At 41.6% G+C, this 17,348-nt stretch overlaps 1 protein-coding gene across 1 annotated transcript in view; it reads right to left on the bottom strand.

The window, feature by feature from the left end:
- Positions 1-17,348, bottom strand: part of igsf9a (immunoglobulin superfamily, member 9a) — a 54,291-nt gene that overhangs the window by 5,223 nt on the left and 31,720 nt on the right. Inside the window, exons 9-20 of the mRNA XM_069161872.1 lie at positions 14,685-14,827; positions 12,950-13,090; positions 12,359-12,475; positions 10,268-10,418; positions 9,882-9,993; positions 8,089-8,279; positions 5,482-5,699; positions 5,009-5,093; positions 3,974-4,144; positions 3,550-3,586; positions 917-3,223; positions 467-540 (exon numbers count right to left, since the gene is read on the bottom strand). Coding sequence (XP_069017973.1) covers positions 467-540; positions 917-3,223; positions 3,550-3,586; positions 3,974-4,144; positions 5,009-5,093; positions 5,482-5,699; positions 8,089-8,279; positions 9,882-9,993; positions 10,268-10,418; positions 12,359-12,475; positions 12,950-13,090; positions 14,685-14,827 — 3,747 coding nt within the window. The remainder of the gene's footprint in view (positions 1-466; positions 541-916; positions 3,224-3,549; positions 3,587-3,973; positions 4,145-5,008; positions 5,094-5,481; positions 5,700-8,088; positions 8,280-9,881; positions 9,994-10,267; positions 10,419-12,358; positions 12,476-12,949; positions 13,091-14,684; positions 14,828-17,348) is intronic.

The following is a 17,348-nucleotide window of genomic DNA, read 5'->3' as shown; positions in this document are numbered from 1 at the left end:
ATGTTACTTTTTTTGTATTATTATTTGTCTAATGACTATTTGAAACATATTAAATTCATGACCCATCTCTAGCACTACAGCAACATTTTCAGGGACCCAGAAACAATTTCAGAAACTCAGGAAAAAAAAATTTCCAAAGGAATTAAAAATAATTTTGCTTTTGCTTTTTTTTTTACAATTATCAGGACAGAATTTGCAGTGTTTAAAATTGTTAATATTGGTCCAACGCTAACCATGCTACTGCTACAATGTGAGTGCATCTTAAAGCACACGGCAAGAAAGCAATGGGTGCCACTAGATTTACAAGTAGTTACATCTACTATTGTTAAAACTAAATAATGACGTCAACTTCTAGACTAATCCGAAAAAAGAAGGAGTCACAATCTAAACAGCTCGCGATAATTTTTTTTTGTCTAATACAAAAACATTAACCATGTTAAAAAAAAAGGATAACAAAAATGCTCACCATCATGGTCTCCAGGCTGCGAGCAGAAATCAGCAGCATCCCACTCATAATTCTCATCGACGGAGGCCTTTCGCCTAGAGAGGTCACAAAACATCACTTAATATGAAACATAAACATAGCTGGGATGATTAATACACAGTCACACATTCATTAATGTCCACAAATGGCAAAGCACTCCCAATAAAGTATACATCAAGTGACAGCTCTCCCAAAATAATTTATCTTTGTCTCCGACTCAGTTTCACATGTTATAGTATTTAAATGAATATGAGGTATGTGACGGGTAACTCAAGTTTTTTGTATTTCTTTCTATAAATTATATTGAATTGTGTGAAAGGCTCGCCTTGAAAGTCTCATATCGACCACACAGGGTTCTGTCGCCCTACAAATGATAGTCGCCACATTTTCTCCCATAACACATAATTTCTCTCATTCATTATGTCTTAATACCTTTGGCTTGGTTCCAGTTGGTGACTGTGCTTGTCCTCTGTGCTTCCCTGGGTGTCCTCTACAGTCTCGGGTGAGCTGCTGAGGGTTGGGGAAAGGTGACACAGGGAAAGGCGCCCGCCCGGGGCCTCCATGCTGCCTCGGCCGCTGCTGGCGTAACTGCTGTAGCTGCTCCGGGAATCTGGCACTCCCTCACAGCCTCCTGCCTCGACATCTAGTGCCTCTTGATCATTACTGTTGGGCGGTAAGCATATGGAAGCTTCCTCCATGGCTTCCATGGAACCTTCTGCTTCTTTCATGGCCTCATGGTAGGCGATTGGCCATTTGGCAGCATCAGGTAGGAGGGATGCCTCTCTTCTTGGCTCATAGTGGCAAGGCACGTCAGGATTTGGTATGAGGCTCTCTGGACTTGGAGATAAGGGGTCCACAGCAACAGGAGAATTGGAGGCAGCTTGGTAAGGTGGAGGAGAATTTGCAGGAGATTTGGATAATTTCCTGGGAGAAGAGCTCTGAGGTTTCCAGGACAGAGAGTCTGGGTGACATGATGATGCAACAGAGCAGTTCTCTTGACTGAGAGAGTCTATCCACGCATCTGGAGTAAGGAAATTGTTGTCTTTCCGTCGTCTCAAGTCTAAGCTTTGACTTCGCTGCTCAGCGTCCAAGATTTTAGAGCCTCGGCTCGCAGTTCTCCAGAGTTCTGTTTCTGAAGATTGCGGAGAATCTGGGAACCCGATGATGTCATCGACAGAAGCATGGCTACGGCAGTTAAAGCTTGTGCTCCTCCTTATGTCCTCACGCCGACCTCTGTGAGTCAGCGAGCGCCCTTGTTGAACATGAGAGGCGATTCTGTGATGCAGCATGGGCTTTGCAGGCCGCATTACACACACCTCAAACTCAGGCTCATCCACACTCATCTCAACACACAGGGTTTCATCAGTGGGCAGGGGGAAAGCTTCCTCCACTTTTGAAGAGTCTGACACTGCATCAACAGCCGAATTAGATCTCTCTGAATATGTATTGCTGTGGAAAGACAACGTTGAAAGGCTGCCATGACTAAGATTGTTCTGTATCTGTGCCTCAAAGCATGAATCATTCGTTTGCATTTCTAAGACAGTGGATTGTGGTGAATTATCATGGCCCTCTGGTGCTGCATCTACTCTTTCATGTTTCTGGTACTTCGAGGAGAGATGTGGGAGAGTTAATCTGTCATTTGAAAAATTAGCTGCCTCCTCAGTTTTAAAGGAGATCTGTTTGGCAAAAAATGGAGCAGGAGGATGGTTGACGTGTTTAATACAAGAATGAGTCGCAGGTGAAGATGCGCTGAAACAGGTCCTGGATGGGATCTTCGTAGGAGTAGAGACAGGAGGATGGGCTTCCCAGTACACAGAGGATGATGAGAAAGAACTTGGTGACAGACAATGCCTCTCTTTGCTGCCTTGGTGGTAGTGATGTGGCAATGTGCTGCTTTTGTATTCCCACACAAGCTCATCACCACTATTCTCCCTCCTCTCCACGTCAGACTGGTCCCCCTTCATCCCTCTCATGGAGGTTCTCTGTACCATGTAGCTCTGGAGCTCCCTCTCCAGTTCCTCCCTCTCTTGAGCCAGTTTCAGGCAACGACTAAGGTTCCCCCTCTCCCGCTCGTGCTCCATTTGGAGAACCAAAGTGCTCGCGGTTGTCGACGGCTGACCAAGGCCAGATCGGATGTGTGGGAGCACCGGAAATGTGGGAGTTAGTTGTCTGTCGTAATGAAGAGTGGTGGCCAAACTACTGTTTGAACACAGGCTGCTGAGATCAGGAAAGCCATCGTAACTTGCCTTCCGATCCATGATGTATGGGACGTGATGAGGCAGGTGCTGGGCCATGCCACAGATTTGATTTGTTGAATCGACCTCTGGTGTGCACGGTGGGAGATCAACAGAGAGCACAAACGGCAGCTCTTTCCTGTCTTCCCTCTCTGAGTGCAGTGACACAGACCTTCGGACTTTAGCAGGATGTTCATATCTTACACTTTTCTTTCTGTGAACGCTCAGAGTGTCATACGGTGGGAGTATGAATCGTCCATCTGGATCTCGAGTGATCAACTCAATTGTAGGGGAAATTAGGGAAGAAGTTGTCTTAGTAAGGCAACCTCTGCCGTAGTTGGACATGAGATGCTTCCGCTGATGATGATTCTCAGTGCTAAAGGAGGAACCGTCTGTCTGCGAGGAGGAGGAGGTGGTGGTAGAGGAAGACGTGGGATAGAGGGAGCTGGCTGGAAGAAGGCTTTTCTTCAACACACTGTCTGGACTGCTGGTGCCTGAAGTCTTTCTGTGAGAGCGAGAGAGGGGAGGTGAAGGGAGGAGGAAGGGATGGGTGACAGTAGAAAATTGTAAGAAAAAAACTGAGGTGTAAGAGGAAGAGAAGTAGAGACTGAAAAAATAAGATAGAATGAACGAGGGGGCGGAAGAGATGTAGACAGAGAAAAAAAACAAAAAAAAAACAGCTACAGCAGCAGTAGAAGATGAAAGTAAGGAAGAAAAAGACCATAAGAAATAGAAAAGAACTGTAGTGCTGGCATTTTCAACATACTTAAAGGAGAGCAGAGGGAAAGATCAATGGGAGGTATTATAATGAAATGATAAAGGGGTACTTACATTGATGGGGAGCATTTATAGATGGCAGTGGGGTGCTCTGAAAGGGAGGGAGAGGGCCAAGATTGTATCTGACTCATTAGGATACAACCACACTGACCAAGACGTAAAAACATAATCAACCCTAATAAGAGCCCATTAAAGGGCCCAAGGCACCCAGGCTAGTCCAAAAAGTTAATTACACTTACATTTATCAGCCACTAATGAGAAATTACCCTAATTAGCAAGTAATGTAAATGACATCAATAACTTTTACAACTGAATGGATGAGCAGGGGACAAGAGGAGTGCCAAATCTATGCAGAGGGATATGATTTATATAATGGATTGAAAGTGCCTTCAATATTTTATTGAATAAATGATGATATTCATGATGCAGTTCATCAAAGTGAGTGTCTGCTAAGTCTCAAGAGTGAGGGGCATTTTACCATCACTCCTCTTTCTGCGGCGCTGGTTCCTCCTGTGGCTGATGACACAGGCGGACCCCAACAGCAAGACCAGTGCCAAGCACATGAAGCCGACTCCGCCCAGCACGCCGGCGAGTAATGGCTCCGGGACAAACTCCAGGAGTCGGGATGTGGCGGGGTAGATCTCCATCCCTGTGACATCATTTCAACAGTGACGTGTACTTGTAAATTACGATAAAGCCAAGGTCAGTAGAGTCAAACTATAATTATGACAAAAAAGTAATTTAATGAAAGGAAAAACGTTAGCTGCTTGTAGTCGGCAACACAAACTTGAGAACAGCAAAAATACACAATATGAAGACAAACAAAATATAATTTGTTTCCTTTAAATGTCTCAATACATCATAAATGAAAATATATATTCTTTAGAAATTAGACTTTTTTGTTTATATATATATTTATTAATATTGTATATGTAGGTAGGTAGGTAGGTATGGATGTGTGAATGCATGGATAGATAGAGATATATAATGGCTACACTAAACCTCTATATAAGTCACACACAATCTCTGATATGCATCCCTGATGATAAAGATGACCATCGTCAAATTATAAACTTGTTTGATTTGCATACTTTGATCAGTCCAACGTCAAACTGAGATTATCTGTAGATGTTAACCATTATATACTCTATGGTTATGGCTGTTGTGACAGTCCTTTGGTAACACCAGTGTGTATTGTAGATCCTTTTGTTTGATATTTCTGTCATGTACCATATATTTCACATTCAAAGAAGAATCAGAAAAGTTCAAATTCAACCACTAACTCTTGTGAGAAGTTATTAGTGGAGCTATTTCTATCATTCGGGCTTTTAATGGACAGCGTTCCTCGGGGCCCTGCTCTAATTTTGGTCGAACACTGGGAACAGAGGGACGGGGGTAAGAAATATAGAATTAGAGAAAAGAGTCAGACATGGAGACTGAGAGAGCAGGATGGGTTGAAACAGAAGGTGGGGCGAGAATGTGAAAGGGGGCAAGGTTGCTCTCGAACACCTACCCATGGTGGAGACATTGACTGATGGACTGGGCTCGCTCAGCAACTCCCCGCGACGAGATAGCAGCCGCAGCTCGTACACAGAGTCCTGGGACCAGCATCCACGCACACACACGTGCACGCACACACACACACACACACACACACAGACACACACACACACACAGTGATGAGGACAGAGGATGAAACCACACTTTGTCAACACAGGACTGTGCTTGCAATGCTAATGAAGTTCATTTGAATTCATGTAGGCCTATACAGGAGAGAACGAAGAGGATGAAATGGGCAGAGAGAAGAAAAGGCAGCACTCACAGATTGAAAGACGACAGAAAAGTGATGACTTCATGTGGTGTGCATAATTGAGAGTCTACAAAAGTAAAACCACGGAGGTATAGCACAGATAAAAATCTCAAAGGCATTCAACAAGCAGCATGGACTGATTAGTCTCAAAGGAAGCAGTGCGACTGGCTTGTTACCTTGTGCAGACCCGGAACCACTATCTCTGTACTGTTGGCACTGATGTCCTCGTCCACATTAAACCACTCCCCTTGCTCAGTGCGGGACTGGAGAACAAAGCCCGAGATGGGAGGGTGCTGAGCTTCAGGAAGGGACCATTGCAAAACAACACCTGCTGAGCCCTGATTAGCTGACAGCGACGCGGGAGGCTTTAGCTTATTTCTCCTCTGAGGAGGATCTGGAGCGGAGGGAAAAAGAAAAGACCTTCAGTGGATCGGTCTGATACATTCTGGGGGAAAAATGAAATCACAGTGGAGGAAAATGGTTCTGCCACCGATGCTCAACCTTGAGAGCGTGAGGGGAGTCAGGGTGAGGTGAATGTTAGTTAGTTTGCAGTGCAACAAATCTGAAATAAAGTTTACTGTCAAGGTTGTTCAGTTTAAGGAAATCCAGGACAAACATGGTATGAGCTATTTGTATTATATTACCTCTCGTGATTACCAAGAGTAACAATTTATTGTGATATTTTAGGCATGGCATGTTTAAAATGGGTAAGCACCACTGCCACACTGGTACAGCCTACTTACTTTGTACAACTTTATCTGCTCATGCTACTTTCAGGATTGTTATATTGATGATCAGCAGCTGCTGTGATGAAAGTTTAACTGGGAGAGCTACGTTTCAAATAACATACCATTTCTTTTCACTTGTACTGCAGCTACCCTCACAAAGTATGTACTGCTGCATAGAGTAGGTATACAATTGGGACTACTTCATCATAAAAATGCGCTTTCAACTTTGACCCTCTTGGTCGTATCCATCGATTTCCGTAACACAGCATTTTAAGTAAAAGGAAAAAGGATACGATTTGGACCGAGTGCAACACTTAATGTTACACTTCTTTTTAATACCTCTTCTTCCTTTTGGGAATTGCAACCAGGCAGAGCATTAGTGCCATCAAGTCTCTTGGCAGCTCAGGCAACACGATGGAGAAGATTGTGGGTGAGAACAGCCAGAGAAGCATGCTGGCCGGCAAAAATACTACATACATACTGCAAAATACAATCAGATGTTGTTGGACAGTGGAACATACTATGAAATGGTATATACTGAATATTTTTCTGGCATACTAAATAGTATGGTAGTATGAGTATTGTAACGCAAAGTGAGTTTCACCACAGAGGGCCCATCACTCTCTTGGCTCCCAACAAAAAACATTCGGGAAGAAAAAAAAAAAATCGGAATGTTATTTTTGACTTTTGACCAGCAGCGGATCGCGTCTTCAAAGGTATTTTCATGATCTTTCAGATGTTTACTCTGTGTCCGGAATGCTAAAATGTTTCTAGCAGCAAAAATGACTACACCATCCACTGCCATGCCTTCAATAGGTCAAGGCAGAGGAATAAACATACCTATACATTCAGTAAAGAAGAAAGAGAAGCGCCACAGGGTGTATCAAAAATTGGATTTTAATGTTGATTTAACCCCAGGCGAAATCTTGATCCTTCTGTGAAGACTGTAGAGAGCTGTACATCACAAAAAAATGCCTTTGAGCATACGGTCCACTGCTGAAAAACAGGTTAAACTCCATAAAGAGCAACAGCCATGCTAGAAGCTCTCTGAAACTGTATTTAGACACAGCAGTGCTTTGAGATAAATGCTAGCGCGCTCTAACAATGCTAAATACTGATGTCTAGCAGATATGTATGCCATGTTTGTCTTCTTAGTTTAGCATGTTAGCATGCTTGTATTTAGTATATAGATGAAGATTGTATTGGTTTTAAGTCATAAAAAAAAGTATTGTTAAAAAAAAAAATGCAACTTTTACAAGTTGACGGTACTACAGACAAAATGAAATCACTATCGTCATGAAGATCTTATCTGCAATCCTTAAATGTCATCCTCATAGCATGTCAGATGTGCTTTTGTAACTCAGGAGATCAAGTCATTAGGTTTCATCTTCTGAGCACTACGAACCAAATTTAACGGCATTTCTCAACACAAGCATGGCTGAAAATGATGCTTAGGTTTGTGCTGGAAAGGTTTCGGTGAAAGCATCACGCTACTTTCTTAAAATTACTTATTTTAACATAAACAATGATCTTTTCCTAATCCTAACCATTTAGTCTTTGGTGGCTAAACCTAAGGCACCTTACTTTCACGCCAAGTCGAGGCAAAATTTGACACTGACGTGGAGAGGAACCCAATAATTCAACAATTCCCACAAACTCTCATTTAAGGTAGATCTCTAACAGAACTTGGCCTTTTACCTCGATCAACTGGGTTGAGGGGAGAGCAGAGAGAGAAAAGAGAGATACAACAAACAATAAACACGAAGTAGGGCCAGTAACCACAGATCATAAATATGAAGGGATACCTGCAGGAAAAGCAAAAGAAGTGCAAAAAAACAGGAGAGAGGCAGCTGATAAACACCCGGGCCTGGCAAAGGCTATGCATACGTATGTATAGATTGTTGAGAAGTACAAACATCTGATCTGAGATTTGTTATTTTTGGAGCTCGGTGAACGAGACTGTTCTGCACATCTGTAACTGGAACCTAAACGGGATCAGCTGTTGAATGCAGTTCTGAAAGGCAGATGTGGAAAAAACTGGCGGACAGTACTGACCTAAAGTCCGTGTGGTGGCAATGTCGCTGAAGGGGCCGGTTCCCATTTTATTCTGAGACAGGATGCTGAACTGGTGCTCAGTGGCAGGAGACAGTCCTGTCACCTGCAGCCTGGTGCCAGAAGAGGTGGGCACGGGCACGGAGAACCATTGCAGCTTCCCATCATTATCACTCCCTGAAATGTTCTTCACCCTGCCAAGGGAGACAAACCAAGTGAAAAGGAGTGAGAACAAAAGAGCAGCAGGGAATTCTGGGAGTCTGGTTTTAGGAAACATGACTGAAAAGTAGGTTTCATCAATCATTCATATTCATCATCAGCTCCAGATTTTGTGGCAGAGACAGCACTGATGTATCCCTGCTATTACACAGAGAGCTTGCAACTCCAATTATGGTGATTTTCATGTTTCTACCAGAGCTGAAGTTCTACACATCTTTTTTTTAAATTTTCTTTTATAGAGAGCAAATTACTTGACCCTGAGGCCAAGAAAAAAACTATTCACCTCTTTAAAACTGTAGAAGAATTATTAATGTCAGTCTCAAATGTAAGACCTTTTTCTGAAGTTGATGGCTTTGACTCTATGGAGGAGGTGTGTTTCTTTATGAGGAAATAGAAAAGGATATTGGTCACATTAAAATGCAGTTAATAACCTCGTTTAAACACTGAACTGCAATTGGAATTCAGTACAGTTATTTTTTGTTGTTGTGCAAAAATGGGACTTCCAGAGGAGATAGAAAAGATCTGTCTGTGCTGATGTCTTTGCTGTTCAGCAGTAATTAAAGTATGTTGTGTGAATGTTTGCCCACAGAGCTTTTACAGCTGCCAAACAACTGCGTGATCGTTAATCTTTCATTTGGTGGAAGTGCTAAAAAGAACTATCTGCTATCGTTTTCGGTCTTCAGAAGAATATAATGGTGAATATGAAGATATTCACATGATATTCTGTTAACGTTCTTACAGCTGATCCTTCTCATAATATATTTTTTTCACTTCCTAACCTGTGGTCACGATATGTCAGGTTGTCAAAGCGAGAAGCAGCTGAGACTTTGGCAGGTTGTTTAAATTGATTGGCTGATCTATTTTTACATGTTTGATTTGTATTTATTTGTGCGCTCCTTGCTGCAACGATGACCCAGTTCCCTCTCAGGGATTAAGATAGCTCATCTGATGTAGCCCCCCTGGGTTACAATGTGATTAAGATGAGTATTAGGAGAAGTTTTCTGTTCAACATCAGTTGCTGACATGATGACAAAAAATATGACGATCTAAACATAGTTTTCTATTTGATTAGCTAGCCCTTTTAAAAAAAAAACAAAAAAACATGTACCTTATTTAACTAGCTTTTACAGACATCACGTACATTTATTATAAAAGGATTTGTTTTCTTAAACTGTGCTCATGTCCTAAAAGGAGAATATCTTCCTGTCAGAATGATTCTGGATCATTTTCGCCCAAATGGCTGCAGTTTAATGTTGTTTTTATCTTGTCCATCGCCTCACAAACATGTCTAAAACACTTAGCCTTAAAAAAAAAAAGACCTCATTTGTCAATACGAAAGTGTTGATTCACAGCAAACAAATGCATTATGCTCTCTTTCATCAGTAACCTTCTATTGTAGCTAGCATGACCACTGCATTATAAAGTGATGCTCTGCTGCAGCATTTTTTATTGTCGCTGCCAAGTAGTGATAACAGATAAATGAATTCCTCATCCTCGAGATCAATAGAGTAATACCAGCGCTGTCGATGGCTGCCATGGTTACAGCCCGAGAAGAAAGTGGGAGGCTTTACACCCACCAAACTGAAAATGTCTGTGCTGATCCTCCATCAAAGCCTGCCTCCCAGGATATGTTGGCCTGCCTCACCCCTGGAGAGACGGACAGAGAGGTAGCTGCATGGGGACTGGTTCCTGTAATGGAGCGAAAGGAGAGGAGTTGGTGGAAATGGGCCAGCACTTCAACTACCTGATACAGCAAAAGTTTAGAGGCCATCTCTAGATGTACCACATTTATCCATCGGAGGCGGCGTGGAGGCACAGGCATCCGGCCTGTGTTGGGTATAATAGAGCTTCACACAGGTACACAGTAAAGACAATTTTAAGAAAAAAAAAAAAAGTAAAACCTATAAATGTGGACAGCTCATGTAATCGTTGGGCTGTTGTGCTATCGTCTGATAGAACTCACCCATAACAAAGACTTGTGTGCTGGCCTTCACCGAGGCTACACGGTTAGAGGCGCTGCACTCCCACAACCCCTGGTGGTCCTTGATGAGAGGCTGCAGCAGCAGAGAACCGTTGGGCTCTATGGAGTAAGAAATGCGCCGCGCCGGGTCAACCTGCCAAAAAAATACCAGGAAAAGTCACACATGGTTTGGGTTCAACTCTGTAATTTCAACTAAGCAATTTTAGGTACACCTTAAAGAAAATCCGGTTGACTTCAGCTTTCTAACAGACACCAGTGAAAGCTGAAGTCAACATGATTTTATTTTAGGTAAATAATTTACATAAAGTATTTAACTTTCATAACGTACTTTAAATAATTGACGTGACATACCTAAAATTGGTCTCCTTTGTGTATTTGTTCCATCCAACCACCCTCAACCTTCTACATTTATCGGACTTTATGACTGTTTGTCATATGACCTGCTTCTTCGACACCGGTCAAACGTGCGTGTACCTTTCACATCTTGGGGAGGCTATTAAGATATATATTTTAGTTGATGTGTTTTTTGCTGTCTTTTATTTTATTTTGTCTCTATTCTCCAGATGATTGGGTGTGAAATTAAATAACGAGGGATGTTAAAGAGTAGCTTTCGGCTGAACTTCAGTCAGTATATGTAGTCGCTTACATCTGACTCTGGTCCCACTACAAGTTAGTCTGCATTTTTTTTTTTTTTTTAAATCATGTTATGAATTCGGGAAGTGAGCGTGTCCATGATAAAAAAAAGCTGGTTGTAGATTTAAATGGTTATTAAATCTCTATGGTATGGAAGACAAACACTGATGCAGTGATCTCAGTGGGTTGAAAGGGCTTCATTTTCTGGCCACACACACAGCATCGCTGTGTGAAGTGCCTTAAGTGTATTTACTTCTCAGATTTACTGTGAAATAGCAGTTAGAGGAACCTTGCATAGCCAGACCTATATTTACCACGCTATGTCAGCGCTGGATAATAGTCCAGCTCCACCCATATTTCAGTCTTGTATAGGGAGAAAAAAAAAACGCACCGGTTTGTTTGTATTTCTCTACACTAATGTTAATCATCTTAGGAGGCCATGAGCCCAGGATGCAGCAACGGTTGCTTTGTAAAATAGTATCGGGACGGGGGACTTGTTTTGGTGACTTTAAAATGGCTAGATATCAGCAAAAGGCCCCAAACAAACAAGCCAGCCTTCCTCATTGCCTAATCATCAAAACTTGCTCTTTTCAGAGCGTACGCTGCCGCTCGGAGGTTGTTGTTGGTTCCCATTGCAACAGGGATTTTGAAAAGACATAGTGGAAGGAGAGGAGATAGGATTTGTAATAGCCTACTAATGTGATTTACAATGTTTCCAAGTGCAGTGGAATATATTGTATTGACAGGGAATTTGATCAAATCCTCCAGACTTGAATAGAAAACTCCAAAGTGGGCTGGCTCAGTGACTACAGCTCAATAAACCGTAGAGATGTGGAGGACTGTTTGCATCCATCCACACCTCCTTCACCCAGGTCCTTAGCTGAGGAGGTGGCGTACGAGGTAGAAATGAATAAATCAGACCACGAACACACTCCTCTGGAAACCTAAACAAAGTTTTTGCCAACTGTTATCAAAACACACACCTCCTACATGATATTAATCGACCAGCGACTACTACCCACAAGCTAAGGTCAAGTGCAGTTTTATACAATATGGGAGAGCTTATCCAGTCGCCCCAAAACACGTTTGATTGGATAAATGTATGTATACATGCCCGAGTGTCGGATGAGTCATCATGAGTCAAATGGAACCGGGACTGGAATGGGGATTTTTTTTTTTTTTTTTTATCATTTAGAAAAAGGCATTCAGGAAACGCATGAAACAACTGAAATGTTCCAGTTAAAATACATTGTTCGTATGTACAGTAGAATATGTGCACATATGTGCGAGCACAGGTTTATAGTGTCAAATTGTCACTGCAACATGTTTAACAGGAGCCAAGTGAGGTAAAAATATGAAACAGTAAAAGTGAATATCCTTGCAGGCATTTCCACTAAAATAAATAAAACAGGACAGCTTCACCTGTAGTGGGTCATTTACCTTGCTCCAGGTCACTTTAATTGTTGGGTCCACGTTTCCTTGACAGGGGATGAGCAGGGTTCTACCAACCTCCTGTTTGTACTGCTTCTCCGGAGCAACACTGAATGATGGGGGGTCCTGCAAATTGCCAAAGCAATATAGCTGAATCAAGGAGATTGCTGCAATGCCAACAATGGATTTTAAGACTGGATTACTGCTGCTTTGGACAAGATTATCTTAATAACAAAAGGATTAGCCACACAATTAACTCCCCATTAGTGCCATCATTGTCAGGAGTCTGAGTTGACTTCTATTAATGTCAGGGGGCTCACATGTCGGCGTGAAAAGGTCAATAAAATGTCTTTCCTGTTAAGTTTTTAATTGGCTGTGACAGATGCAGTTGTGGGCTGGTTAAAATACACTCACAGGAGTGCAGACAGAGTGTTTTTGTAGAACTAGAAGGACACATTCAGTGGCTGTTTTTGAGCCTTAAGGGCATGACGGATCAACAATTTGGTGTTTGTGGTGCATGAAATGTAATCTGCCTTTGGGATTACAATAGCTTCATGTAATGCAGAGTATTTCCCTAATGTGTCTGGAGTACACACTAACCTGTAGAATTACATTGGTTGGCCCGGATGAACCCATGGTGCCGTAGCTGTTGTAGGGAGTGCACGTGTACACGCCTGCTGCATCGTCATTGACTGTGGCCATGGACAAAGAGCCCTCAGGTTTCAAGGTCCATCCTGGATACTGAAAGAAAAGCACAATCCTCACATTACTCTGCTAGAAAAGAAAGGAACTGGCACGCCCAGCCTTGAATGATACAAAAGGTTATTGGCAAAAATATGTATATATTAAAATGGAACTGAAGAAAGCTTAAAGAGCTAAAAGGCAAGGAATCTGTAACCACTCCAAAGCAACACATGAGCTCCTCAGCTGTGTTTGAAGGATTTACAGAAATAATGTTTTTGATATCTGTCTGCTTCAGTCCTGCAGTATAAGTAAGGACTTAAGTTCCCACTGGGCAGATTACTTCCAAAGTTCTCTAAAAATCTGCATTATGGATTCATGTCACAAGTTGTGCGAGATTATATCTACAATACCTGGAGAAGATAGTGATTTTTTTGTTCTTCTGATTAGAAAAGCTTATTCTTTAATATTCTGAGTGAATCCAAACACACATAACAGAGATGCTCTGTTGAGCATTTGCATTAAAAGCAGCAAAATATTCTTGCCTCTTTTTTTCCCATTAAGCCACAGTGGAAGGTGTGTTTTGCGCTTTGACTGTGCAAAAGGTTCACACTCATTTTAATGAAGTCAAAACTGCTATTATACTCCCCAGAATGAGGCTGTGAGTAAGTATTACTGCGGGTATGAGAGCTTATGACATCCTTGGTTGAATTAGAATGATTGGCAGAAAAACAGCCTGATGCCACCGCCTGCGTCCCGCACTACGTGAATCTATCACATTTCCTGTGGCGCGGCTCATCCCCGACATGTCCATTGCTCAGACCAAAGTGTCGAGGAGGGGGTCAAGTCAGCATGTGGCATTGGGAGGAGAGAAAAGTGGGTGGAACGTTTGCACGCAAAACAAAGGGAATTATTTTAGAAGCTGCCAGCCCGGGGCTCTTACTTTAAAAGGGAAAAAAATATATATATAATATGGCCAAATATGATTTTCTGACCTGGAAAGATGAGGAAGACAAAGGTTAAAAAATGCTGGAATGTCCCATCACCTCCCCCTCATCTATAATGGTTCCCTCACTCATCTCTTCAATGACGTCAGCAGCAGATTGAAGTGGAAGGAAAAAAGTGAGAGAGCAAGGGGCAGTGAGGAATTCCTTGGGGATTGCTTCCAAAGCTTTTAAGACTGAACACATTACCCCCATCCATTAAAATGTATGTGATTGAATGGCCTTGCACCTGGAAAATTGAGAGGACATTCATATCAGTGAACAGAGAATATGTCCTATTAAAATGTTGGGAAAAAAAATACAGGATGTCATAATGTCTACATCAGTGCTCACACTGTGATTCCAAGAAAATTGTGTCTGCTGTTCTGTGAGCAAGTTGAGTGGGCTGATCATTATAAAAGCTTTTGCATGATGGGCCGCTGATGGCTGTCGCTTCGCCTGCAGCGGTGTTGGACATGTCTCTGCTGAAAGAAAATGTATGGGCTCAGCCACTGTTTCCCTGTGAGGTTTGCAGTACCAGGAATCAATAAATAGAGTAGCCTTGACTGCACAAAACTGGGGACAGAAGTGTGAGTTTTAGTCACACAGGGAAGGTTTGGCAGTTTAAGCAGAAATGCACCACACCAACTGGAATTCATTATTGTTATTACCAAGGACAGGTCAAGTGGTTCTCCATCTTTGGTCCAATCCACACGCAGCAGCATAGGCTGAGCTGCCACTGGGCAGGAGACCGCACCGTCCATACCTGTGGGGAGGTATGTCTCCTGGGGCATCTGAAGTGCCCGGGCTGCATCTGAGAAGAGTTTAGAAATAAAAGTGCTTTACTTTGTGATGTCATCCATCACGTAGATACAGCTTACTGTTTACAGCGTAAAAGCACACATGCGAATAAAAATCCAACTTCTGATTCATTTTGAGAACAGACCGTTGTTGTAATGTATTTATGTTTCAACAACAGCTACGAGTATTTACAGCTGATCAAATATTTATCAAGCAAGACCAAAATGCTAATAGGAAATGAATTCTCATTTAATCAAGGAACATTTATTAGTCGAGCCCGACTGATGTAGTAGTTGGCTAATTTTACTGGCTGATATTGGCCTATCACAGATATATCTATATGTTGTCTGACATGCGCTGATGTGAAACCTTTTCTTTACAGAACATGATGCAGAAAAATATTTTCGAGATCATTTTGAAATTTTTCTTTGACTTTTAAAAATGTACATCTATTTAAAATGATTACCTTCCAGTTCAGAGTTCCAGTGCACTGATGCCATATTGGACAATAAAGTGTATCATTAAACTGTAAAATATATCCTGCCTCCAATACACATCTTTGCCACAAGTGTTTGATAACCACATTTTGGAGTATTTATCGATTGTTTTTACTTGTTATTGGCCCCAAAAATCCAATGTTGGTTAGGTTGTATTTCTAAGAAAAAAACAGGCCCACCATCAAAATTAAAAACACACAATAGGAACTTTCATTTTCAACTAAAAAATATACAAGTATTTCATTTCAGGAAAATAACAAGGATAGGCTCAACAAATACACTGAAAATGCACTGTGATGTCTGCTGTACATAAAAAGAAACCAATATTTTCAAAATCTTAAAAAAGGCTCATCAATAAATAACAGAAGAAATGAGAAAACTACCTTTTAATAGTTTTAATTTTACACATCACTTGTAGAAAGTGTGGTAATTTACAGTGTAGTTTGTTACCATGACTACTGCTCAATCCAGTGCACATTTTTTTTTTTATGTCTCATCTAAAATTTCTGCGCACTTCCTTCCATTTTTAATATAAATATATAAAATATCAGAACACATTGTTTACCCAGCATCTCAAATATTTCCATTGTATACCTCCACCGGAGGGAGGTAGAGATATGTTGATTCATATTAGCAGCCTATTGAATTATCCTTTGTTTTCATTTCCCTCCCTGTATTTTTAAGGTGTTTTGTGACTTAACTATATCCATTTATCAGAGTTGTACCTGCCAGATCCTAAGGATTGATAACAAAGCTGATCAGGGCATATTCTAATGGATCCGTATTGATTGAAATAAAGCTGATCGAAATGCTGGGCCTTTCTGTTCATTATTGTGTGTTGTCCACCTCAGTCTGATGGTGTTGCAGCGCTTCTCTCCCTGACAGCAATTTCATTGCATACAAATGTGAGAATTAGAGTGCATGGGATGTGAAGAATTAGTTAGGACTCCAAGTTGTGACCCTGAGGTTGGCAAAATACATGAATTTGCTAAACTCTTAACTCTAATTCACTTTTTCTCATTAGCGAAGGGCAGTGTGCAAAACACTGCCTTTTGCAAATCAGATAAGTAGTAAATCGTAATTGTTATTGGCAGACACCCAATAATGAAGGACTTGCATTGGAATAGAGGCCAAAAACACATCCTACTACTATTTAAGTTATGTTACCAGATGATGGTATGTTGTTGTCTGTTCTGTTTATACTGGGATGTGAATTAGTGACAGGAACCCCAATCTGAATTATCTTGGGGCTCATTTAGGCTTAAATTACATACAAGTGTCTGATCGCTGTAGTTTCTAATTTTCCCTGTGTACCATCTGCTATGTCCACACGTGACCGGATCCCGTCCGTGTCCGCCAATGAAGTCAATTCCCCAGTGAGTTTAATGGTGTCTCAATCTCAGACCTCAGGGGGAGCCAGAATATCTTTTAAACCGTTATATGTTTGTGTACCAACCCACCGTGACGTCAGCACTTGGTTTGTGAACTGCTATTTTAAAGCCTTAAGTCTGACATTTTGGTTGTCACCATCTTGGATTTTTGGAGCGAGAAGTGACCATATTTGGACAAACTGGGGAGGAGCAAGGGGTTGATCTGACTGAGACCATAAGGACGTCACGCCCACAAACTTATAACATAAACCTGTCTGCACCTCAGGCATGATAATCAAACAGACACGCCCCAGACATAGCTCTCTGAAGTCTAATATTTAATTGCGTACAGATTTTTTTTTCACAAGAACCATCAGAACACCGATCACAAGGAGTGAATTTAGTGCATGTCAAAATGTTCATTGTATTTAATGAGAAACGTTGGAGCCAGAGATTTTTTTGGAGGCAGCCCTTTGTGGCCCTCAGTGGTTCTGCACTTTAAGGCACTTCTGTATTGGCTTCACTTTTCAGATTACGCCCATTTTAATATACAGTCTATGAGTGAAACGGAGATCAACCTGGTATTAAATTACTGAGTGTTGTTTAGTATTTTGGATGTGGGAGAGTTTAAGCTATCTTAATCTAACCTAGTTACCTTAAGTTTTGA

The sequence above is a fragment of the Embiotoca jacksoni genome, unplaced genomic scaffold (assembly GCF_022577435.1).
Source record: "Embiotoca jacksoni isolate LCO1_2020_lvr unplaced genomic scaffold, fEmbJac1.0.p SCAF_10, whole genome shotgun sequence".
Taxonomy (NCBI): Eukaryota; Metazoa; Chordata; class Actinopteri; family Embiotocidae; genus Embiotoca; species Embiotoca jacksoni.
Note: the sequence above shows the minus strand (reverse complement) of the source record. Positions and strands in the feature narration are given on the sequence as shown.